Source organism: Bombus terrestris, chromosome 2 (assembly GCF_910591885.1).
Source record: "Bombus terrestris chromosome 2, iyBomTerr1.2, whole genome shotgun sequence".
Lineage (NCBI taxonomy): Eukaryota > Metazoa > Arthropoda > Insecta > Hymenoptera > Apidae > Bombus > Bombus terrestris.
The window spans coordinates 11,236,820-11,262,561 of NC_063270.1; the positions used below are offsets into that span (position 1 = coordinate 11,236,820).

Genomic DNA, 25,742 nt, shown 5'->3' on the forward strand with positions numbered 1-25,742 from the left:
GAAGAAAAATATTAAGGCGGTTGAGAATGGTTTTACGCGTTCGATCGGTCGAGTATAGTTTCGCTAAAATCTAACGACCGCAGAGAGATCGATTAATATCGCATAAATTGGAACCGAAGGCAATCTTCCGGCGAATTTACTACGCGGGCGCGTCAACGAGAACGAGATGCCATGTCCCCGGTCATATCTTTCGCTCATTCATCTTACGATTATGCGCGCCACGGTTAAACAACGATCCTTTCGACTAAACGGTTTTTAAAGCGGTGGCCAACCGGTTCCCGCTGCGAGCCGGCAGATCTTCCAACTCGCCTATCGTCGCGACTGAGTTACTCGCCGAGCCGTGCAATAAATAAAACCGAACGATCTAATTTCAGTTCCGTGGAAAGAGGAATTCGCGAGCGGCGACTTGGCTGTGCACGCGCGCATCGATCACCCACGTTATTTGACCGTGACTTTAATAATTATCCGCGCGGCAAACCATCTTCCGTCATGGCTAAGTCCTGGGATGCTTCGAGAGGAATCGTTGCGCGAGCGGTTCGAGCCTTCCACCTCACCGATTTATCGTCAATAGTTTCTCCGAATGATTGATTCGACTAATCATCGTTCGTGACCGGTTCCCTCGAACCGAATAGGGAACGAGCAATTCCCCTGACAAGTTATGTTTAGGTCTTGGGTTAATGCATCGCCAACTCGAGCACACCCTGCCAGTCGATGCGTTATAACCTTTTTAATGTGATCTCCGATGACGTTTTCCATCGGCGCGACCGAGTGTGCGCGTTCATTATAAGCGCACGAATATTAAACGTACGGAGAGAAAGTCTCGGGGATTGCTATTAACGCGATCGAACCGAGTTTCTTTCCACCCGACGATACTATGTAACGTATCTCGCGTTTACAGCGATACCCTTTTTTCTATATTCTACCGCGTGGAAAGATCGTTTGCGAAAGAATGATTAAGTTGCCGCATTAGCTGAGTCTCGCTACAGAATCGATCAATTATCGAACAATGACGCGATTTGCGGGCTGGGCCAGTTATCTTTAGGTCAGGATACTGTGTGCGCAACGTCAAGAGGCTGCCTGTGTGGAATGCTGTCTCCTCCGTTCAGGATTCATAGTCAATACGCGTGTATGGCCAGAGATTGCGGTCTCTTCGATTGGGAGCGAACCAAAGTGAAAGATCTCGAAAAGGAAGGCGATTAAGGGGGAATGGGGGACCTTGAGCGCGGTCAGCCACTGCGAGAGCTCGAGAAACCAGACAGCGAACACTGGAGTTGGGTATGCGCGACCGCCATATTGTTGTGACTACTATGCCCTGACAGAGCCTGACTAGCCACCCACACTCGCAACTCTGGTCGCCCGAGAGGCCAGCAGGCTCACCTGATGGAACGCGGTGACACGACCGCCTGCGCATATCTCTTGTTCCTTTTCCATGGACCATTTATCATTTCTCCCGATTATCCGATGCTTTACGTAACAAACGGTTGACGTTCACTCGGGTTAGAAACGCGTCAACCGATCATTGGAGACCGAATCGACACGGAACTCTGTGTTCTCGGGAACCTTGATCTTATATCGGGTTCTCCTTTTGCTACCACGATTTCGTAGCTCGCGGATTAAATTAAAATATTTGCTTGGAAAGAGCGGTATGGGTGGTTCTATTTAAGGAGCGGCAAGGTCGGAAGGCGAACGAATCGAAACGGTGAAGGGAGGAATGTCAACGATTTCGCGTTTCGTTCGGTAAATACGGCGAAAAGTTAAACAAGCCGGTTGAAAGTAACGCACTGACGATATGTATTTATCCGTAGGTCGTAAAGTCTCGCGTTTAATAGGATCCTAAAAACCTGGTTCATCGTTAGTCTGTGCAAAATAGCTGCTACTTGACCAACTTCGGTATGCCTTACCTAACCTTCCTTCGCCTTGCCTACTTGCTACTTCTTGAATTATTCTTAACGGTTTCGTTCTCACACCCACCGACCGCGATCGAGCATCCACTTTCGAGGAGTGGTGCTCGCCGATTATCGATCGAAAGGAGTTTCCTTATTTCTTTTCGCGGCTCGGAATCGTCGGTCTTGGAATCTCAAAACGTTAAACCTTCGCGCGTACAATTTCAACTATGAAGACGAAATCGCCCGCAGCTCCTTGGAAACCACTTTCCCGAGAAATTTAACGAGCAACGGCTGGTCGCCACGCACACACGTTGATCCCCTGTATGCAAAAATTAATGACCGCTCCGCTCGCTTTTCCCCGGCGGAACTTCAATTATAAATGAACCGTCGGAATCCATATTTAGAAGCTGCAGGCTAGTCTTTAGCTTTCCTCTTAGCATCTTCTCCTGTGTTAACGCGCTGGCTAAAATACGAGACGCGCACGTTGGTTACCCTCGCACGGTTCGCGAGAGGTGCGAAAACATCTCGGTCGTACACCATTTACTGGATCACGAGGCGCGCTGCACCGAGTAATAATGCACCGAGTGTAAATGATCGCGCGTACGCCCACGATAATCGACATCCGGTACATCCAGCCTAGCAATTACCGCGCGCCTTTTCTACAATAGGGACGTTGGATTAAAAGCCGCTGCCGCGATAGCACGCGCTTCAAACGAGTCTAGTTAACCCGGCGACACATGGTACATAATTCAGAAAGTCGGAAAATAATGGCGAAATTTTCTTTTTTTTTTTTTTTGTCAGGAATATACTGATAGGGAAGAATATACTTTTATATTTTGCAGTACTTTTGCGTATAATTTAAGGAAATTTCTGTCGCCAATCTATTTCTGTATACTTTTCTTAGTGCTGTGCTTTGAACTTGTCATACGGAATTACCTTTCAAATGTCATTTTGCAAAAGAAAGATAATATCGTTTTATGGAAAAAGGTGAAACATATGTACCGCGTGAATAACTGTGAACGACAGTGTATCGTGGTATGAAATACTTCAACAATTCTCGAGTTAATGGTATTTTCTTGTTGCATGTGCTTGGTGTTGTTAGCTTCTATTTGTACCACCTCTTTTGTTGTAGCGTTTTGAAACTAGAGAAGATTTCTTACTATACACGCTCGGTGTTGTTAATCTGCGGTATATCGTTGGAGGTGGCGGATAATACATGGAATTTCAAACCTTGTCCTTCTATAAAACGCTTAGAATACGACTCGTCCTAACTTTCTCTTCTTATCTTCGTATATTTCTTTTTTTCGATAATGGAGATTTTTCTTCTGTTTCTCATTTATATCGATAATTTTACTTCATTTCCTTACAGCTTCCTATTTACATTTTCGTAATATCCTATAGCCTTTATCCACACATTACGTATTCCACTGTTTCATCCATAATGGATTAATGCTACATACTACGTTTCTAAGTGTGTTTCGTAACTGGGGTCCATAAACTCCAGAGTTCATTCAACGTTCATCCAGCTAGTTGAGAGAGATATTTTTAGCGTGTTTAGAAGAGGTCGTAAGAGACGGTCGCTAGCCACACCGATCTCCATGCCTTCGATTTCCCACGTAAGTCTCGCGCTACTCGCGATCCATCTTTGGCGGACAATGAGTAGCAGCGGCGGATCTGCTCGGCGTGGATCGAGCCGAGGCAGGAATTCCTCGTGTCGAAGGTGCGCCCAGGCAAACACGCCTTTGTCTCTCGCTCGAGAGAGTTGCCTCCGTTTTGAATGCTCGCTGGCGTGCACACGCGCGAAACCGGAGAACCTTAGCGGTGCGTAACGCACCGAGATTAATGCGTAACCTTTATGAAGCGCGACGCGACGCGACGCGACGCGCCGAGCGGCGAGGCGAAGGGACGCGTGCGTGGGCGTGCGTGTCGCGTATTCTCTCTGCCCTGGCGAATTCCTTCGCCACGTTAGCCTTCCAGCTCTCAACCTTTGCGCACAGAGTTCAAACGAACTCTCTCTGGTCGACTTCTCGTGTCGTTCGAGATAGCAAATTCCTTTTCTCTTTTTATCCTTTTCTTTTTTTTATCAAAGGTTAAGGTCGCATCAACCGCATAGTTATTAGCCAAAGGTGTGTAGCAAGCAAAGAAGGGAAAAATTTCGTAATCTTTCTACGCTACATCTTTGAACTATTTAATAATTATTCGTGAAAAGATTGCACGATATTGAAACAATCGATATTTCGATATTTTTAACACAGAGAGACGAATCAATATTTATTGTACAGCTAAGTACGTGTGCATGTATATCGTTATATCGTTTCGTTTCTTAGTTACTGAATTAAATCAATGAATTTGACGAAGACAAGCGCATTACCAATTTTATTAACTCTGGCATTATTTTTAAGCAGTCGTTTCAATTTGTATTTGTTTCGGGACCATATTGTACGATATCTTAGAGAGAGAGTGAGTGAGAGAGTAGAACCAGTTGATTCATTTTAATGAAGCTGATTCATTTGATAGCAGATAAGAGTCACGTATTTGCGAGACGAGAAACTTGGCAATTAGAGGAAATGCGGGTCAACGCGAATAGCGATACCGGCGCTAACATTTTTGCGCAGTTAGCACTGTTAATGGACGTAATCGACTGATTCGAGCGATTTTAATAGAACCCCCTCCCAGACAGTACGCTTAATTGTTCTGTACTGACTCCGAACGCGTGTTTTAATTTACCAAGCGGAACTTTTTCCAACGTTAAAATAGACAGCAAGAAAATAACGAAGACATAGCTTTATTCTCACTTACCATTTGCATCGAATTTGTTTTCCTTGCCCGGCAATTCCTGTCGTTCTGTTTTCCCCGCGGCGTTTGCCCCGCTGTCGTTCGACTCTTTATTCCTGCGAAACAAAATAAATAAACGTAATTCTTATTAATCGAAAATAAATAGAAATAATCGAGCGAATCGTGTAAGAATTTTAATGGTTGTTTGAAGTTAAAGGTATTAGACTGTGGAATATGAACCGTCTGATTGTTAAGCCACAAATATTGGTTGTAAGGAAGAGGAAAATCTCGATCTTAAAATGATATACGAAATGATCTACAAAGATAAAAATATTTGTTGAAAAAAAATCGGAGATCTCGAAGATCGATACAACAGAATCTGACATTTAATACGTTACAACCCAATAACATTTTTGTGTAGGATTGTATTTGGTGCATATACGTAATTGTAACGAAGTCAATGGGATAGTCCGTGCTGTTTCGTTTCCGCATATCGAATCCTTTTACGTTAGCTAAGTGGGCAGTTAACTCTCTTTACGTAGCACGCCGGGTAAAATGACCGAAATCTTTCAAATGTTGTTTGGAAGCATACCATTACTCAGCCTAACTACAGCCCTCTGAAATTTCACCCTTTCACTTAAACACGCTTCGTTCGAATCCAGCAGAATCTTTTGGAATGTTAATCGCTCGCTTTCGATTTTATTGTATCGCTTACCGATGCTACGTGCGTGATCGATTCCATTTATTCATCGTATTGGTTTCGTGCCGATCAAACGGCGCGAAATTAAATGGAAGAAAGACGCGTGTAACTTGGAAATGCTGAACATTCAATACTATTAAGTTATTTCATTTAACTTGTTTCGTTTCGCATTATCAACTTTTAATGTAGCATTGTTTCGTATCTGTATCATCGTTTTTTAGTTGTTTATTTTCTTAATTAATTAGTATTTAATCTTTACGCCCTTAATGTGCAAAATTTTTCATTGATTTATCGGCAAAAATAATTAGCAATGAGTTTCTGGTTGATCATTCAATGCAACGATTAAGAAAAAACGTTCGAGATCGGTTAATAGTCCATTCGTAATCCTGCAAGAATCATTTAAGAAGAGTAGTTCTTTAGAAAAGAATTTACGAGACAACTTAGCAAGCAGAAAAGCATTCCTATAATACTTTATTTAAGTGGCGCGTACATTCCTATTGCTATGAAATTACATCCTATTCCAATTCCTACGAAGATACGTTATCTTGAAACTTTTCTTCGATTTTCCAAACAAACTTCTCGAGAATACACCAACGAACATTAACGTACATTTTCCCAATTCTCTATCAAGCTTTCCACAAAAGACCAGCAAAGCTTACGAAACGACCTAATAACTCAATTATGCATCGAGAGAGGCGTGGTTCGATCGTGCTATAAATAAACACGAGTAGCGTTTTGCAAGCATAAATCGTGGCGGGCATGTTAATCGTGGCAAACTAGGGAAATGCAGTGCAGGGCGGAAGCGCAATTTGCTCACAATTAAAGAACCTCACCGCGTGAGGTTTCTCGACGCGATCCATAGTTGGGAATTAATGTACTGTGAACTGCTACCTACTTAGACTGCTTCCTACGTAAACACTGTGAATAAGATAGCAGATCGGCGCGAAAAACGTATTCCGGTAAAATCTAGTAGATGGTATACTTTGATAATTCGTAGTAAGACACCGAGACCAGTTTTGGAGTAAAATCAGGCAGCTGATCGGAGGTATCTCGCGACCGATCGTTGCGTACGAACACTGCTTTTGTTCCCTGTTTCGAGAACTGGTTTCGCCAAGTTGAACGACACGTTTATCGCCAAACATATTGTTCAACCCTAAAAAGTTCCACCTCGTTCAAATTCGTGGATCGAGACTAGCAAAGTGTGACAAGGATCGTTCGCTACGACTGGTGCGAGAAATTGTTCAACTTTGCTGTTCTCTTTATTTCTTCTTCACGGTCGTATCTCTTCAGATATCTTCTTTCTTGGAATACTTTGCTCGCAAAAAGCGCGGCATAGAAAAATGGAACTATGTATTCCATTTAAGATATCACGATTGAGCTATATATTTTTTAAACTACGTGTATTAGAATTTGTAATATTGTGTTATTACGTTTATTGTTAAAAGAAAAATCCACGTTGGAACGGTCAAAGTTAAGTCGTCCGTTAATTCTGATCTTTGGGCCATTTTCTTTTTTCTTAAACAATCTCTCGAGCTTCAAGATGAAACGAAAGAAACGTAGTTTCACGTTGAAACTTTATGCGCAAAGATTTTTTTGAAACGTTAAAAGGACTTTTGTCTGTAGAAACGAATGTGAGATTGAGATACTAGAATTGAAGGAGCGCAGCAGAATCCAGAGATAAATAGCCTAATGTAGTCGCGTAATGATACTACTTTAATCATAATTATAGTGAAAGTTCATTAGAAAGGATTCTACCGTGGGCAGACAAGTTTATACTTTAATCAGTTAAACCGGGAAGACGAGTTAACTGGTAACTCAATTTGTAACTCAATATCTTCTAGATATAATAATGGTTTTATTTAGCGATTCCTTATCTTTTTACGTGCCCTTTCATATTTCTGAAAAAGATTCTACTATAATTTGTATTAGCACGAACTAAGATCGACCTAGTTGGTTTGTCCGTATTTATTCTTATTTTTCTGATTAAAAAAGTGTTTGTTTAACATATTCGCTGCTACTGGCTATGCTATAATGCTGTTAACGTAATTATCGCATCATGTTTTTGAGTTCATGCATTTTGATGAAACACGGAACAGCGATCAATGTATTAAAATAATATTTACGTTTATATATAAATAACATACTTTTCGAAATCAAAATTTTTCACATAAGAAGAAAGATGCAGCTGCAAAGGACCAGCTGTATCTTAGTAGCTGTGAATATGTTAAGACATGACCCGATTAACAGGTTAAAACACAACAAAGATGAAGACTTGAAGACTCACGGATTCGTATATTCTAGAGAATTCGTTTCCTCCTCTTCGCCAATCGTCGCCAAGTTGCTCTGCCAGTAATAATCTCCGTCGTCACTTTCTTCGCTCGTGTCTTCCTCGTCCATAATTTCCTTGTTGTTTTGGGTACAGCTATTCGTTAGACTATGCACGCTAATATCGTTACACGATCGATAGGAATCCTCGCTTTCGCTGCTTTCTCGTCGTCCAAGTATATCAGCTTTAACCGGTGAACCAAATTGATCCAAATTCTCACTTCTAACGTCCTTCTTATCGTCCTGTTCATCTATCGGCTCATTAAACTTCGTAACCTGTTCTCCTTCGTCATCAGAATCTTCTATTTCAGTTGAAATCGTAAGCGAAGTCCTAAGCTCTGGTTTAGGTCTTACCGGTTGCTGATAGTTACTGTTACTTACAGTTATTACCTTCGTTCTTTCACTATCATCATTTCTTCGTTCATCATCATTAATTTTACATTTACTCTCCTCCTCGTCGTCCTCGCGCATCGTTAAATTCGCCCTGCGAGGCGAGAACGCTTTCGCTTTCCTTATTTCAATTATTTCTAACACTTTGTTCGTCCTGAAGCCTTCGTCTTCTCGAAGATCATAGTCCTCCATAGACTCGGTGTCATCCGTTTCTTCGATTCTCTTCTTCTCCGTATCTCCAGCTTCGTCACCGAAACTCTTCGATAGTGTCGAATTTATTTCTAAATCTCGTCTGTCGTGAGTCTTCAACCTGTCCTCGAGCTTTGTCCTGACGACAACCTCGTCCAGTTTGCTGCTGGTGGTGTCACCGTTGAGGCGCGGTGGCTCGTCGTCCTCCTCGAAACTCGTTTGCCTGGACTCGGGTAACGAGGAGGGTTTGACCTCGGTTCGGGGTACGACCGTGGGTGGCGGCGGCGGCGGAGGTGGTCTCTTCCGTCTGATCTTGACGTCTCTTCTGGGTAGCGGCTTGGGCGGTAGAACAGGTGCATCCTGGCTGTCGGAAGTCTCGATGGAGGACTGGTCAGACATTTTCTGGGAACGCGAGTCGACGGCGCGATCGTTGGTCGGTTGATTGACGCTGATCCTGTTTACGTGATTCCTCGCCGGCAGAGGCGGAGGCGTTCTGTCCGAACTTTGTCCGCTGGTCATCTCCTTGTGCTTCTCCAGTTCCTTCGAGCAACTCGTTGCGTGGAACTCCTCGTGGATGCTGTTCACGCGCTCGACGAGCTCCACGTCGTCCTTAATTGGCCTGAAATGCGTCGTCGAATCGGCGGCCAGATCGGCTGTGTAAAAAAGATCAGGTCTGGCTTCGTGGCCGTAGCTCAACGGTGCGTCCTGGAAGCTCAACGGCGGCTGAAAGGTGATCGTTTCCTCGATCAGCACAGTGTTCGGTGCCACTACTGCGGTAATCTTTTCCACTTCTCCTCTTGACTCCACATGAGTCACTGCTTCCGAGTTGGCTAGACGACGAAGCAGGTAATCGTCCGGGTTCTCGAATGAACAAATTGCTTTGGACAGTTGCGAGTCCCGGTCCGAGGATCGGTCGAAGTCCTGGTCGATTCGTGAGAATTCGTTCGGCTGTTCGGAAGTTGTCGAAGCAGTGGAGGCAGTTGAAATTGTGGATACTCGGTCCGAGGTTGAAAATCGATCGATCACTGTTGACATCGAACTGCCTGTGTCGTCTGACGTGCTTCCGTGAGTCGAGCCACATTGCGATCTGGCGTCCATGTATACCATCGCTTCCGGAGGTTCCTGCGAATGTACAAGCATGTACTATTCATTGATCGTATCGAAGAAAAATAAGATACATCGCTTAAAACGATTAGAGAATCGCTACCGAATCGATGATTCTACTTCGATGTGATTCCACATGTATTTTTATGATACTTTGATAGATCGATGCGTTATCTTTATGGTGGTACGAGAAAAATAAAGTTTAAAACGGCCATTAAACGATAATGCGATCCTCTAGTTGTTTCAAATGTTTTGTTTTCATCCTTACTTTACCTGCTTCGATTTCGTGAATTCGGGCGAGCGTTCTTTGGGCGATCCCTTCGGGCTTTCTTGAACGGATCCATTGCTTTTCGGGGAAGCCTCGCAGCTATCAAATGGACTCGACTTGCTGTCGAGCTGATTGGCTAACTGCGTGCTGGGTGATCCGTTTTGAGAACTATTTTGCGAATTCGTCTGCGAAATAGTGTGCGAGCTACTCTGCGACCTGGATCCGCTCCAGGATTTTTTGACAGGACTCGGGTTCGCTTCGCCATCGGCCAAGCCTCGAGCTTGCCTCAACTTTCGCGGCGGTACAGGCGGAGGCGCCGATGGCAATTCGGGCGGCACTTTGTTTTTCTCCGGTGAACTCTTTTTCTCAGCGCTCACCACTTCGGGCCTGAGCGCTCCTCTGCACCTAACCATTAGCTTGATAACTAGCTGTGACTCCTTCAATCGCCTCACGCAATCCAACCGAGTCATGTGTGTCACTGGTACACCGTCTATCGAGAGTACCTGGAAAAGAGACACGGTAACATGACCGGTGTGTGCGCACGTGAGATGATGCGGCAAGCTCGTTTCTTGCTCCTGTTCTTTCCTAGAAACAAACCGCTTCTCCTGGGAATCGTTACGCGGCAACTGGGTCTCGAAAATTATAAACGTCGTTCGTGACACGGAAAAGTGATCAGTTCGTTCAATCCACCCTCTTAACGTTCGTTAAAATTACTAGAAGTCTAACTATAATCCCGAGGGAGGAGCACACAACGAATTAAGAATGCCTTTATCTTTAAACATACAGGTTGGTTACAGAGAAACAGGACACCTGAATATTATCTTATTTAGCGTATAGAGCATAAGTGCGACTAATTTAACGTAAAGACGTGACAAATACAAACTGCTTTGCTCCCTATTTTTTTCCTTATTTTTCCTACGCAATGTTTTACAAAATTGAAGTTGAAATATCGTTTAGATAAAGCATTAGGAAAGAAAGTTAGTTAAAAACTTAGCTAGAAACTCGACAATTTCCTTACCTCGTCACCCTCTCCCAAAGTACCCCACGAACATTTCGCTCTACTGGCCGGGCTTTGTTCCGCGCAGCTCTGAACAAACAACCTTCTGACCCTTTCAGACGTCTTATTTCCTCCTTCGAACTTTAATCCAAAGCCTAATCGCTCTCCTGGTAATCTGTACACTTCGACTTCTTCCTCGAGTGGCCCATCGATTCCGTTACTTGGGTTTTTTATCAAAGTCACAGGTAGAGGAAGTTCATTCTCGTTCTTACCAGTACCAATGGACAATACAGTGACGAAATTTTCCGACGGTGACTGGCCCTCGACGCTGACCACCGTCACAAAATCCTCCGTTCCATTCTTGGCGACATCCATTTTCCGGATCGTTCTTAAAGCGTTCCATTCATCGCAAGCCCGCTGATCTTTAGAGTCCGGAATGCTGGCCACTCCCTGAAAGCAGGTTCGCACCATTGTAGACGATCTATGTTGTAATCGATCGATGGACAAGTTTTCTCGCTGGTTCGAACGAGCTTTGCGCGCTTTTACAGGGTAAACGATCTTTTTACGCGTAACTCGTTAGACGACGTTATTACCGCTTTCTCCGTTAATTCGAGTAGCTGTACCACGATATCATCGTGCGCGCCGTTTTATACGTGGAACACATTTGTAATAATTATCGTATAGATGATACTTTTTAGCATATCAGGAAAGCAGAAGAAAAGGTAATTTTAAGGTATGAATCATTAATTCGGATATAATTTGATAGGAATGTTCTCATCAGGTCTCATTATCTTCTGTCACACTATGATGGAAGATTAAACGTGTGCATGGTTTTATTAGGTTGGTGCATATGGAGCGTTTCTTTAAATAAAACTTTTTCTGTGCGTGCTTCCTTCGGAACATCATGTTCTTAAAGTAATTGCGTGATTTAATGTACTTTCTCGATAATTAATTGGTTTCGTTATGCCGGATTTATGAGGATTACTTTACCTCTAAAAGTAAGAAATTTCTAGTACGGAGCTGTCACAGTTTCTTCATTTGTAGTTCTTTCTGTCGAGGATTAAAATATTGCTTGGACGAAGCACACAATTATTTTAACCTTTACCAAATGCTAAATTTATGTTCCCAGGCAAATTTTATGGCACTCATTTCAAATGTAAGCTCACGACAGGTATGTACAGAAATATTCTGATAATTTATGCCGAATCATAAAAAGCTTTTGAAATTTTTCTTACAAACCTCGCCAACATTGAATATTCAGAAAAGAATTTCATGGATGTGCATGCAAATTCATATTCTTACGAATACGAGCAAAGAAGCAGAACAGAAATGGAGAGTTGGCTCATCCACTAAATGTTATAACGAGTAATACCTTGAATATTTTACATATTTTTGCGTTTTATGCGCATTCTATGCATCTTTTCACTTTTAAACTTTTCAATTTCGCACGAAGAATTCTTGGCAATTTTAAATCATAAATCATCGATTCGATTATACCTTACCACGACTCTTACTATTAGGTCGTCCGAAAAGTTTCTTTCGTTATATAAGGAAATAATGAATGCACAACATTTTCCGTTTTATATTATTTTATCAAATGATCCACTTTGTTCTATTAAAATAAAGATCACAACGTTCGACAGATTAGGTTTCATGCGTGAATAAAAATGCATCGTTGTAAAAGACGTGTCTGTAAAAGAAAGACACTTTTCGGAATCTAATAAAAGAGAAGATAGAATATAGTGATAGATATAATACAGTGTCGCAAATATGTAGGGAAATGGCAACTGTAACAATTGTCGGATGAATTTCTTCGGTATTAACCGAGGAAGTAGGAGAGAAAGGCGAAGTTCATAGACGATTTCGAGACACGAAATCTGGTCAGGGGAAATTGTAATGTGCGTGAACAGTTGTCAAGCAGAAATCTCGCGGATTGTCATCAAGCCGACAAACTGTGTCACGTAGCACGAGAACATCTCGGATGGTTATTAAGCGATCTTAACTACATGCCGGCGAGCTCGCGTGACCAACTTAACGCGGAACTTTCATGTCCCGCTGTAACTGTTCGTTTTCCCAACTACTCGTGTACTGTTACAATAATACGATTATGCTGCAAATTACGAACAAATATCAAAGATGCACGAATATAAATCAGCCAGCAAAATCGACTTTTTACACGTAGCTGCGTTCCAAGTTGACTCAAAAGATCATATTTACGTGTGAAGGGTAACGATCGTAGTGACAAAAAGACAAATTTTCTGTATCTGTGAAACAAACACTTCGAACTCTTTCTGCCACACAAATGACAAATATTTCATATTCTTCCTTCCCTCGATATCTTTAAAAAGATTAACGCTGGCGCTGCATATATTTTATTATTATAATCACACTGCTATATAGGTATTCACCGTAGAATTTGAATTTAGTCTACATAGATACCATTAAAATATATCTTTCTTCGCTGTAAGAATTGCTAACGATATACTTATATTCGCATATATACGTCGGAGATGGAAGGACACCGGAGCCTTTTCTTTGGAACTTTGGGAAAAACCTCTAATACTGTAATTTGGATCCTACCATAGCCATAATGATGCAATCGCCGTCATTCAATCCGATTGTAATTGTTTGAGATTTATGTTAGTGAGCTTTGGCTCGAGGTGACAACCAGTCGCCGAACGTAGCCGTGGTCAAGGGATGAATGTTTTATCTAACAAAGCTATGGAGAAATTTTATAGCTCTTCATAAAAAGAAATAGTTGTAGCGTTACTCGACAGTAAACATTCTAACGGTTGCTGTCCTGCGGCCCGTCATACGCAGACCCTATACTTTGGATAGGTCAAATGCCGGATGTTGAGGCATATTCGCAGTATATGTTCAGCTAGCCTAATAACCCGTTATAAACCTTAAGTTCTTGTTAACGAAAACAAACAATCTTTTCTAGCTACTTTCCCTCAAGGGCGGCTAGCATCCTTCTCTAACCACCACCATGGAGATTGACCAATTAACAGTAACGTCAATTTCCCTCACCCTCCGAACGAAGACTTTTCTCCACGAATTCGAAGACCTGGTGCCCTTAGACACACCTATCGTAGTTTTCCTTGACAGCGTCATCGTGACGGAGAGGCAGTCTCTCGTACGATCTCATCAACGAATGCAATATCGTTCTTACACACAGTGTTTACTCCGTGTACAACTTAAACGTTGCCGAAGAGTAAAGAGTAAAGAGTGCCGTTGACCGCGGATTCGTTATCGAACCTAAAACCATTGTCATTAGCGTTACGAGTGCCTAACCGCCGCAGTTAATTGTCAAATCTATCGTATCCATACTTGTGTCAATAAACTCTGCATCGTACCACAACAGTGGCTAATACCACTGAAGATTCATTAAACTCCCACAACTCCAATCCTACCGTTAACTCGACATATATATGAAATTAACTTTTAGGGTGTGTAAAATGACAGAGAATTCAGAATAGACGATTTAGTGTTAAGGTTATTCCATAAGGTCATCCCATAAGTTCGTTCCGTTTTTCGAGCGGTTATATATGTTAAGATTGTTTACATACCTTTCAGTTTCATGAAAAAATGTAATCTCCCTCTCGTTGTACAACTTCTTCCCATTTTTCAAGTGCATTGGTCCCTTATCGTCGTATGTTTATAAATCGACACATGAAATGTATACACAAAAGTCGGCACGAACTTATGGGATGACCTAATATTTAATAGAGAAGTGAAGTTACAGTTTGTGTTACCCTATAATTGAACTCCCCAAAGCCAATGTCACAGAGACCAGGTCATGGACCGAGGGCAAGATTGCATATAAATGTCTACACATCCTTACTGCGTAATAGTCTTAATAGTCTTAAGGATTGTTCCAAGGACAATCCATAAACCAATAACACTTACAAGGCCAATAAATCAAAAGTTTATGTTTATAGTGGGTCGCTGTCCCAGTCTTTCGTCTATACGCTGTCGATGGCTTCAGCGCTTGAGAAAACTAAAAAGACCAGATGTAGAGTTTTCTTAGAAGTGATGACCACTTTAACATTTAGAAAATAATTATCCGTTTGTTCTCAAAATTTCTTGTACTTCTGGCATCGAATACAAAAACTAGATACTTTTAACTTCGTTTACGTCATACGTCGGATAAATTGCCATTAGTATACAAGAAGCGTAAAAATACATGTATGTGGAAGGAAAATCTATTTCACGGTGTCAAACGTATTCGCAACATTACGCAAGCGATTTTTAAATTGTAATCACGTGGGAAAAACAATAATAAAAATCTGAGCGGTATTATGGCTGCATAGAAGTATAATAAAATTTATGTACGTTAGGAAAGTTAGTTCAGAATGATATACAGGTCGACTGTCGCACGTTCGAGAGTGGAACGCAGACGACAATCGTGGTACCCGGGGAAAGAGAAAAAATCGTCCGACCGATCTTTCTTCTGTATACCTTGATCTCGCGGCGATCTCTTCTCACGATAGAGAAAATACTTTTCCAGAGAGTCGCTCGATTCCCGCGATTCCCGTCGCCTCGTCTCGACCAATAAGTCTTTGAGGGGCGACTCTTTATTCACCGCCTCCTTCGTTTTCACTCATCAGCATCCCGATCGTCTAACGATATGTATATTCGCCTTCTCGTCGCGAGAAAGTATCCTCCAACTTCTACTCGAGACCGTCACGCAGTTTCTCCTCCCTCTGTTCTTCCAATTTCCGTAGAACGCGAGAAATAGAAAGTAGATTGACCCCGGGTCACTGTCGAGCGATCAGCTGATCGCCAATTGCCCTCCCACCGCTCGCTACGGAATCACGGTCGTAATTTTTCATATTGCTACGGGGTCCTTTTCACGGAGAACGTCTCACGCGAATCACGAGAATGGAAAGTCCTTGCTTCCAGCCTCGTAAATCACTGGGTGAAACAGCCGCGGTGCACACGCAACCTTCGGACGCGACCCGCGCAAAACGTCGAAACGGCTACTAGAAAACGATATCGATCGCCACGATCGAGCTCGACGATAGAGAATAAAATAACGAAGGTACAGGCTCGTTAACGATTATTTCAGAGATTCCAGCGTATGGTAGATCCTTTTTTAGTATGTGGTTGATTGTGAACGATCGAGTGCATCGGTGAACTTTCTTTCACGACAACGATCGGGCGAGCATTTAAAATTTAATTTATTCTAGGAAGCTTGTTTGGTCGAATCGTCGTCTCACGCTTTCGTGATTTTGTCAAACGGAGAATAACGGAGATTGTCGAATTTGGAATCCGGGCAACTTTCTACCTTGCGCAAGTTGGATGGTCTTGTTAAATTAGAACGTTTCGATGGAATCCATCGGGCTGATTGTAGAGGAGATATTAAGAGAGATCTGGTTTCAGATGTAGAAGGCGAGTCGAAAGAAGGTAAGCAACTATGGACCCGTAGAATTTCGATTATCTGAGCTAATTGTGATACGCGTATGTTTAAACGATCGGATTTTTCCAATAATCGAGTAATTTTAGTTTTACATGAGAGAAGATCGTTTGTTTCTTCAACTATCTTATACTTTAACAGCCCCCTAAATTGTTCGTATTTGTAGTCTGATCTAGAGAATTTAGGTGCTTGGTCTGTATCGAGTAAGATGGTTCTCGACGTTTCCAAGTATCACGTGATATACTATTCTTCTGCTTATTCTCTTGCTGTTTCTCATTATTCACTTTCAGACTCTGCTATCTCTCCAGTTCAAATCATCCGTGACCTTGCAGTTTATTCGGACTCTCGACTGACCTTCCCTCTCTACTTTGCAAATGTCTGAAACATATCCTTAAGAGCCTTAGGATTTGCTATGCGTCATTCCTCGGATTTTTTGCTGCCTTTAACGATTAGATTATTGTACTGCTCATTACTGAGACTCCACGTGGAGTATGTATACCTCATTTGGTCTTGTTACTTTGTTAAACGCATGCTGCTTCCCGAAAGAATTCAACATAGGTTCCTTCGGTTTGCCAGCAAACGACTGCCTTGCGCTCTATGAGCAGAACGTACTATAATTATTCCATTACCAATAATGTCATTACTCGATCCAAGGTCTGTGGATGAACATAGATTTGTAGCTGGTTTGTCTTTGCTACGTAAGATAATCGATGACCATGCGAACAGTTGGCATATCCTTGTGTCGATTAATTCTAATGCACCACTCAGACCTTTAAGAAAACCGTTACTATTTCTATGTCATAGTTACAAGTTACTTATTTACATCTTGATACTTTAAATCGCCAGAAAACTACCAGTAACGTGTCATACGAGCGAGCGATCTACGAGCCATTATCTTGATTCTAAATTTACTGTTTATTTTCCTTTATTACCTCATTACTCTGCTCTCTCATCTGTATTGTACAAAATTGTTATCTTTAACTGTTCTTTTCTTTTCTTTCTACTTTCGTATCTATATCCGCTAATTATCTGCCGTTGTATTCAAAATACGCTAGCGTTTTCTATACATAGCACGCAGGTATTCAAAAACAGCTAAATAAATAAATATCGATATTAAATGGAAACAGTAAGAACAGAGATCGCCTAATAAATTCAATTACAATTTCGATGTTTCTTTACGTATCAATAGATCGACAGTTTATATCGTACTACCGCGTTCGTTGTTAAAAAGAATTACATTTTAAACATCATAATATACGTTTATACAGAGATCGTAAAAGTTACATATTTCTTTAAACGCCAGTGCATTACAGTTTATATTACGTTATTGCGTTCATTGCTAAAAGAAAAATCCGATTCGAAAGAGTTGAAAGAGGTTTGGTTCTCCTTGTACGAAATTTACGAGTAAGAAGCGTGGATCCGGTCGAGGATCCCGATGCCGGCTCGATGGTAAAAAAATTTATTCGTGGCCAGTGTAGGACAGGCAGAAGCTGAAGAACCATACAAGTGCGCGTAACGGAATTCGTAGCCGCAGGGCTGAGCGCCACATTCTCAATATACCGGCTCTCTCGCCACTCACAGCACCGGAGCACCTTCGTGAAAATATTACGAAACCTTGTTCCGATTCGCGAGATGCGCCCAATCGATCGCACCTGCCCCGGATAACATCGTTCCGTTTCAAACTTGACACAGAAATCGCGCACGACGCCGCAAAAATAAGAGGCCGTAAACGAAGTTCGCGAGATTGATAAATAGCTGGAAAGTAACAGAAACAGCAAATACCGTGTTAGTAAAAAATGTCCGATTCTACCGGTACGCGCATTCTCACGAGATACAGTGGCTCGCGAAAGTATTTGCACGCTAAGAAAATTCACATTTAGGAACAGGGAACCTTCGTGTGTATACCGTGTACGTGACACAAAACATTTTAAAACTTGATACAATTTGTAACTAATCCATAGTAATAAATAAAAATATATATAGAAGTTACAAGATATTTTTGCAAACATATATATAGGTTGTCCGAAAAGCGTTTTTCTTTTACAGACACGTCTTTTGCAACGACGCATCTTTGTACAAACATAAAACCTAATCTGTCGAACGTTGTGATCTTTATTTTGATACAACAAAATGTTGTGCATCCGTTATTTCCTTATAAAACAAAAGAAACTTTTTAGACGACCTAATATTATACTTGGTAAAATGTTATTGTACAGCAGTACGAATGATGATCTTAAATGTATAATGTTAAGGATGATCTCACTAAAAAAGTATCGTGGTTTAATAATACGATTAAAATACCTCGATGATCTTTGCGAGCTGTATGCTTCCAATAAATATTTCGTAATTTCAATGTACGTTTTCGGATTCGTTCGAAATTTTACCAATATAATTATGACAATCGTATCTTGTTACAGCATCGATGAAATTTCACAATGTTTCGTATAACGTACCTATAAAAAGTGTTCCGTACGTGTTCAAATACTTCTGTAAGCCGCTGTACCAGAATACATTGTACAACCAAACGTGGTCTTCCGCATTGAATGGCGTTTACGATCTCTCGTTCGTTACCATATAAACGATCTTAGAATTCGCATTGGAACGCTAAGAGCACGCGCGTTTCTGCGGATTCGGTCAATTAGGAACAGCACTGTGTTTTTACGTCTCTCGGAATTAATTTCCTCGTGATCGAATTCGGCGCGTAGAAACGTTTGACGAGCGAGTCAAAGGCTTCGAAGAAGGAAATTGGCACGTAATGGTCTCGCCTTCTTCGGGGTAACCCTCCAACTGCTCATCCTCCTTGACACCCAAAACTATACCGCATCCTAATAAATGCACGGCTCGATTACGGCCGAGTGTAATCGGTTTGTCAAACAACCGGGACAGCTAAACCTGCTCTGAATTAATAAACCGCTCGAAACTGACCTACAACTCGTATCCATTCTACTCGCGCTCTTCTGGCCTAACTCGAACGGACATATTCTACTTCGAACGCCGTCTAGATCGTTCCCCATACCAGACTTGTCCTTGTATCTTGTATCGGTAAATCGATTTTTCCGCGTTAACGGCAGATGAATTCTTGTCTGGAAATTCTAGTTTTGCATTCTAGGTGAATGAAGTAGAAGACGGTTAATAGGAACGAGCAACATTCTATCGTAGAGTGTAGTTAGCCACGTGGCAATTATCTTGTACAGAGCGTCTCGGTAATTTATAATATAACGAGCAAGTGGATGATGCTGTGTGAAAAAATAAATCGTAAATATCAGAATATGTTTCTTGGAATATTCGGTACGATAACGGTAAGAACGAAAATTAGTAAACTTTAGAATTTCTATGAATTTTGCTTTTATTTCTATTATAATTTATTTTTATTACAATTTAGTTTCGAATGTACAATTTACTTTAGTATCGCTGCTATGTATCGGTTTAATTTTATTATTCCTTCATAGTAAAATGTTATAAGATGGTTAGCTAATTAATCGATGAGAATTCATGTTCGCTGTGATCAGAGTTCCAATGTTAAACGTGCGATTATCGCGGTTAGGTATGCGGAAAACAGAGGCCAGCATGTTAATAGATAAATTGTTACGTATAAGGTAAAGCTGGCGCCCTTATTCGGAAGTATCGGGCGTTCCGCACGGAAATGTTTACACTCGGCTAAGTGGATACCCGTAACCCTTTGGAATTCTGCATTTTCCCAGCCGTGAACGACGTTACAATGCAGCGGAATTACGTAACGGCGGCGTTCTCCGTCACGCTTCACGGATTTTGACAGCGTGCTTCATTCATTACTTAAATCTCCGTGTATTCGTTTCACCGAGGAAAACGCCGTTTTAAATTCGTCCCGTCTTCTTTTTTTTTTCCTTCACCGCTTGCACCGGGCGCAAAGGAAAGATTTATCGTTCCACTTTTATTTTCATCGCGCAATTAGCATCGAAAGGTGATCAAAGGTATATCAGATATTTGAATCTTTAAAAGGCGGAAATTTTGTAATTCGAAAGCTTGAAAGCCTTCGTTCGAAATTTGTACTTTTAGAAGTTTCAGTTCAACGTATTCAACACCTTGGTGCTCGTGTACAAGCGTTTTCTTTCGCTTCTTACATTTTCCATCTTATTACTAAGAAATCGTCTTACTACGGTTTATTACAACTAGAAAAAATTAATTACTTTTGAGCGCCTGATTTGAAAAAATTGCACATTAAACAGTCGTTATAGACTGGTTTTCCTTCTAATATTCTTTTTAATATCTTTTTCAATTAGTATCCGGTCAACCAGTTGGTCTTTATTTCCCTCGTTTAAACTTACTTTCAAGTCGAAGTAGTCGAACATGTTCGATTGAATCGAAATTACTATTTTTATGGCGCACGTGCAGCATCATCTCCGAGATATTTGGCCTCCGCGCCTAGAAAAACTACATTCCTCACGTTCTTGCATTCGACGACACCTTAAACGGTTTGTTCTTAACAGGATGGACGATCCACGCTACCGATCGTTTAGTCAAACTACAGCTTTAACAATTCTATGGCGTTTTCGTATTAAGAATTAATAATAATAACACTCGGTATTTCCATTCGAATCAAACGCTTTGGAAATGACTTAGAAACACGGAAGCGTTGTATAACGTCGGAATAAAAGAAAAATCGCTTTCGTTGCGAGAGGCAGCGTGTCTTTAGAATGTTACGCGCACGCGGTAAAGGGATCGGGCCGCGTGTTGTTTGTTTGGCAAGCGTGGCGCTTCCTTGCGTCGTCGGCGTGCTCGAAACTTTCACGAGAGTCAGGAATAATTATCTAGGCATCGACTATGAATACCTGGCGGCTAGAAAATCACGGCGATCCGCCGTGGTCTCTCCACTCACGGTGGAAAAAACATGTAAAATGCCACCGGCTTTCAAAGGCCCCGCGCTGTCCTCTACCACGGAAACTGGTTTCGCCGGAGAGATTTCTTGTTGATCAGAGGAAACGTCGTCTCTTATTATCGGCAACCTTTTACTCCCACTAGGAACTGATTCTCGCTGGGAAGTAACCGAATCGATCGAGAAAATCGGGAGAGACCAAAGATGGAGAAAATTTAGATAATCTAAAAATCAGGGAGATCAACGTTAGAGAAAATTGATAGAAAATCGAGATATCAAGAACATGTTTTAGGTGGTTGATATTTTCCATTTAATTGATCGTTATTATTTACATATTTATTAGTAACAGGTCTTAGTCCGATATTATGCAATCGTTTTAATATTTTTGTGAGCCAATGCATACGTAAACTGGGCATTTTGGTATTCGAGAAACAAATCATAAGAATTTCTATCATGTTCTTTCAATCACTTGAAAGAACTTTTATACGATACAATGACCTTGCGATAGTTGGATATCGTAGTTTGTCAAGGACTGTTTGTTGGAGAACTCAAAGATTAATATCTTGATAATAGAGCGCGATAAGAGGATAATTTTTGACGTTCCCTCGATTTTATATCAGTGTGACGTTCATTGAAGCCGTAGCGGTGACACCTGGTTAAACGGATTAAGCGAGTACGCAGTTTCCATAGCGAACTGCCAGATCGTATGAACTCGAATATGTCTCGTTCAATATGCTACTATCTCGTTGCGTACGTTCGTCCACTTGTCACGATGCCTCTTCGAGTCTTTCATAGTACACGCCTATATTTATATAGTAATCGCGATGTCATTCGCATTCCTACGATCTTCCACTCGACCTTGTAAGCATAGCTATACGATCAACCTACGAAGGTCTTGCAACTTTGAATGTATAGGATGAAGCTAATGTTTAGTCCCTCGATTTAGGCTACGATTACAGTAAAATCCCATCGAAATCACAATAAGTACATATATATTGATATTCCGATCGTAATGTCACTCTGCGATTGAACAGGAGGATTTTCACATTGCGCAATCGGAAATTCTACGTGACCCATCAAGCGTAAAGGTGCAGATGTGTTCTAAAAATAATCGACAAGTTGATAAATTTGATGAAAATCAGAAATGTCTAATTATCTAGTTATCAAGATGAGGAATATTCCGAAAATTTTGAAGAGGATGAAAAAGCACGCGTTTAGCTCCAGAACCAAGTACACGTAGAATTTTGGTAATACGAGTTTGATCAGCAACCTACCGAATCTTAAAACTGTTCCCTCTTGAAAAATAAAGAAAATGTGACTTGTTCCGTATCTTCGTGCAGAGTTTTATGAAAGTAACTACATCGGTCAGAAGCTCGTCAAAACACGTACGCGTTGTAATCATCGTTATTCTGTTTCGCGACTAAAGACACGAAAGAATTGGAATCGCGATTCCTTCGATGCCTCGCGATCCTATAGAACCGACCGGGTCAGTTCCCACGACGATTACCTCTACTTACCATTCATTCGCCACTCGTTTTCATCGCCAGAAGACTAGCAAACCGTCCCTGTCCCTTGCATCCACCAGTATTCGAACCACGTGATCCTCGAACGCAGCTTCTTTCGACTTGTTACCAGGCTGTACAGGTTTCCTCGCGTAACCCACCTTTCGCGGTATACCGTTAAAGTCTCTCTGCAGTATCTGCTCAACCAGTGATTACGCGATCGATTGGAGATGTACGATGGCAGAACTTCTTCGAACTGGAAGAAGTATCGCGTTCGATCGAGTTGTTGGAGGCGTGAAGCGGGAACTACGATGAATAGATCAAGTCGGCAACAGCAACAGCGGGCACAAGGAAAGATATGTGGCGATTGAGCACGATCACGTGGCCAGCACACGCGGAAATCGATGGTTCGACGTGCATTCGGGACAACGCGCCGTGCCGGACTGGCTCACCAGTAGGCTGACTTTCTTCCACGCCGCTCCGCGGATCGCCCCTTTGATTACAAACACCGTCTCCTGTCTCTTTCCCCCTTTCTCTTTCCCTCCTTCCCCCTTGTCTTCCCTCTCCACCTCCTTCTCTCTTCCTCTCACATCTCCACTCTTTTCCTCTCTGTTCGGCTGTCTACCCGCGTCCCCCGTTCACTCAACCTCCTTTAACCGCGAGCCAAGTGCCCATCCGTACCTCCACCATTCGAGTCCCCTTCTGTGGCCTTTCGAGCAATTTGGTCGGACCTGTCCACTGAACTTCGAATTTAATGATACGAATCGATGAGCAAAAATCGAGAGTTTAGGATGGTTGGATAACATCGGTGCGTTTAGAGATCGACATCTTCTGCGGTGAGACATTAACGTCGAGGCTTTTCCAGCAACCTTTGGAATTTAATAACGCGAACGTTCGCCAATGTGCAAAAATAGAGAGTTTAGAGCGCTTGGTGTAGTACCAGTTTACTCGGAGATTCCGTTCTTTTTCGCGACAGATTGCTGCCATAACTTTCGAAGCTACGTGGTCGGACCTGTTCGCTGTTCGAATTCGAACCTCTCGCAAGTTAAACCAACCAACTCCGCTCGTATAAATTTCCCAATTTCATCGCCAATTGTCATTCAGCTTCTCGAATGAATCTACGAGTTATCCTCTTAACTTCGCCAGTCGTATAGACAATCGTACATTCCGATGTGAATTCTAAAGAACATTTTATCTGATATCCCAGCTTTTTCTATTCTTTAATTTATGAAGTCGATCAGCTTTCTGAGTAGCTCGTTTAATAACACGAACGTTCGTCAATACGCAAAAATCGAGAGTTTAGGACGACCGTGTCTGGATATTGACCGCGTTATGTCGAATTGAGAAATTGAGAGAATCGAACGGAGTAAGGCTGTTCGAAAGGTTTCGCACTTTCGAAAAAGTTATCAGATTTGAACGTCGTAGAGCGTTGGTGCGTTCGAGGAGAGTTGTAAGGAACCGATCTCACCATCGTATCGCTTCGACGCGCACCTCGCTTCGACAGTGTGGCCTACCAGCCGATCCAACCGAACGAGATTCTTGCGGTGTGCCTGCGTATTATCCGCGGTTGTCGATGCCGCACTTGACGCTTCGAATGGGGCGCGCGTATTTCCACGTTACGCACCGATTAAGCGGTACGCGCAATTTCTGCTCGAGTTACGCACCATCAGTCACTAATACACCTGTTCAAACTCTGCTGGTGTATAGGCTCAACTTTCGGAATTTTGTCGAGTTGAAAATGGGTACAGGTGAAGAGAAAACAGGCCACGCAAATTGTATTAACACCTAGAGTCATCGACGTTTAGTATATTACGTTGACAACTAAGTGATTGCGGATTTTGCTATTAGTTGGTATTGACAAAATCCGCAATCACTTGATTGCCAATCCAATATAAATTATATATTTGAATTATAATTATATATTATTTCATACTTGGATTTTAGACTTCGATTTCCCATAAATTACTGTAGCTTAGTTAGAACGTATGAAACGTTCGTTTTCTTCGATTGAAATAAATATACTTTCGCTTCTCACCGAAGCAATTGTATTAATTGAACTATTGTCTGACTGAAATCTTGACACACTTTTGCTCGTCGAGATATTTATTTTCGATAAATATTTCTGTTCTGGATTTTAGAAAATCTTCCCAGGGCTATCCTGTTCTTAATTTTCAACGTTGATATCGTCACAACGATAACATTGTACATTCGTTAGCATCATTTTTATTAAGTTGGATAACGAAATTGGACATTTGCGATAAACCCGAGGTTGATCAGTTTGGCTTGTAAAAGGCTCATTCGACGATGAGATAACATTTTTTGGTATTAATCCGCTAAATTCGAATTTCGAAGAAACGACGTTTCATGCGAAATCAACCTGATAAGTACGGACAGATGAATGTTTCTTCGTCGTCTTTTTCGATGTTCGTCAGAAAGTTCAGGTTTAAACGCTTAGTTTTTGCAGGAGATTGTTGGTTGCTCCTACGAGATTCTGCGGCGCGCCGACGTCCCAGATTATCCTCCGACTTTCCATAACGATTAAGCCAGGAGAAAAGTGCCGGAGGCGTACTCTCTGTACGCCTTCTTCTTCTTCTTCTTTGCTATTATTACATTCCCCCAGTTCCGTCTCTTAAGGCAAGCATGTTCTTTGGTCTAGTCGACCGAGTTCGAAGGTTCTTCTCCTCTGACGAACCACGTAACTCCAGGTTGCGCCTACCCATTGCGTGACAATTCGCATGGAACATCAAAGAAAACGCGAAAGACTGTTTTCTGACGAATTAGGGTTCTGACAAATACGTCAGAATAACCAAATGTATGTATGTATTTGCGTTGATTCTTATGAGAGTGATTACGTTGCATACGTTTCGGTTCCTAGAGATGCATCAGTGATCAGTGAGTTTCTAAGAAGATCTCGTTTAACGCTGTTAAGCGTAGCGTTCTTGTGGTTAATCTTGTCGCGTTCAACGCTGTATACGCGTTGCTTTCATCGTTATCAGCGCGTCCTTCGACTCTTGACGAAGCTAATTACATCGTCGACGAAACTTTTGGCACTGTGTTGGATACGGTTTGCTCCCGAAGGCACTAAATGGTGTTGAACGCAACGAGCGTTTACCACCGTACCATAACGATGCTGCGTTTAACAGCGTCAAGTGTAACTATCCTAGTTGATGTATGTAATGAGATTCTTATGGTTAGTCTTGATTTCTGCGTCCTAATAATTACGGAGTGCACATGGTAACCAGTTAACTACGTTTGACGAGTATACTCGTCGTCGCTTGTATTCATTTACGCACTCTACGACCCAATCCCATGAGAAATTTCTAAAACTAAATTCC

The 25,742-nt window shown here is 41.9% G+C and overlaps 1 protein-coding gene and 1 long non-coding RNA gene across 4 annotated transcripts in view; one reads left to right on the forward strand and one right to left on the reverse strand.

Annotated features, from left to right (window-relative positions):
- LOC100649322 (serine-rich adhesin for platelets) overlaps nt 1-22,996 on the reverse strand; it is a 61,741-nt gene extending 38,745 nt beyond the window's left edge. For 2 of the 3 annotated variants that reach the window (XM_048410435.1, XM_012318214.3), the window contains exons 1-5: nt 22,423-22,996; nt 10,656-11,084; nt 9,643-10,140; nt 7,646-9,387; nt 4,686-4,777 (exon numbers count right to left, since the gene is read on the reverse strand). In XM_048410435.1, coding sequence (XP_048266392.1) covers nt 4,686-4,777; nt 7,646-9,387; nt 9,643-10,140; nt 10,656-11,084; nt 22,423-22,425 — 2,764 coding nt within the window. In that variant the 5' untranslated portion in view covers nt 22,426-22,996. The remainder of the gene's footprint in view (nt 1-4,685; nt 4,778-7,645; nt 9,388-9,642; nt 10,141-10,655; nt 11,085-22,422) is intronic. The other variant, XM_012318217.3, reaches the window with a different exon arrangement.
- LOC125386039 overlaps nt 1-25,742 on the forward strand; it is a 136,853-nt gene that overhangs the window by 14,085 nt on the left and 97,026 nt on the right. The gene's annotated exons all lie outside the window — the stretch shown is intronic.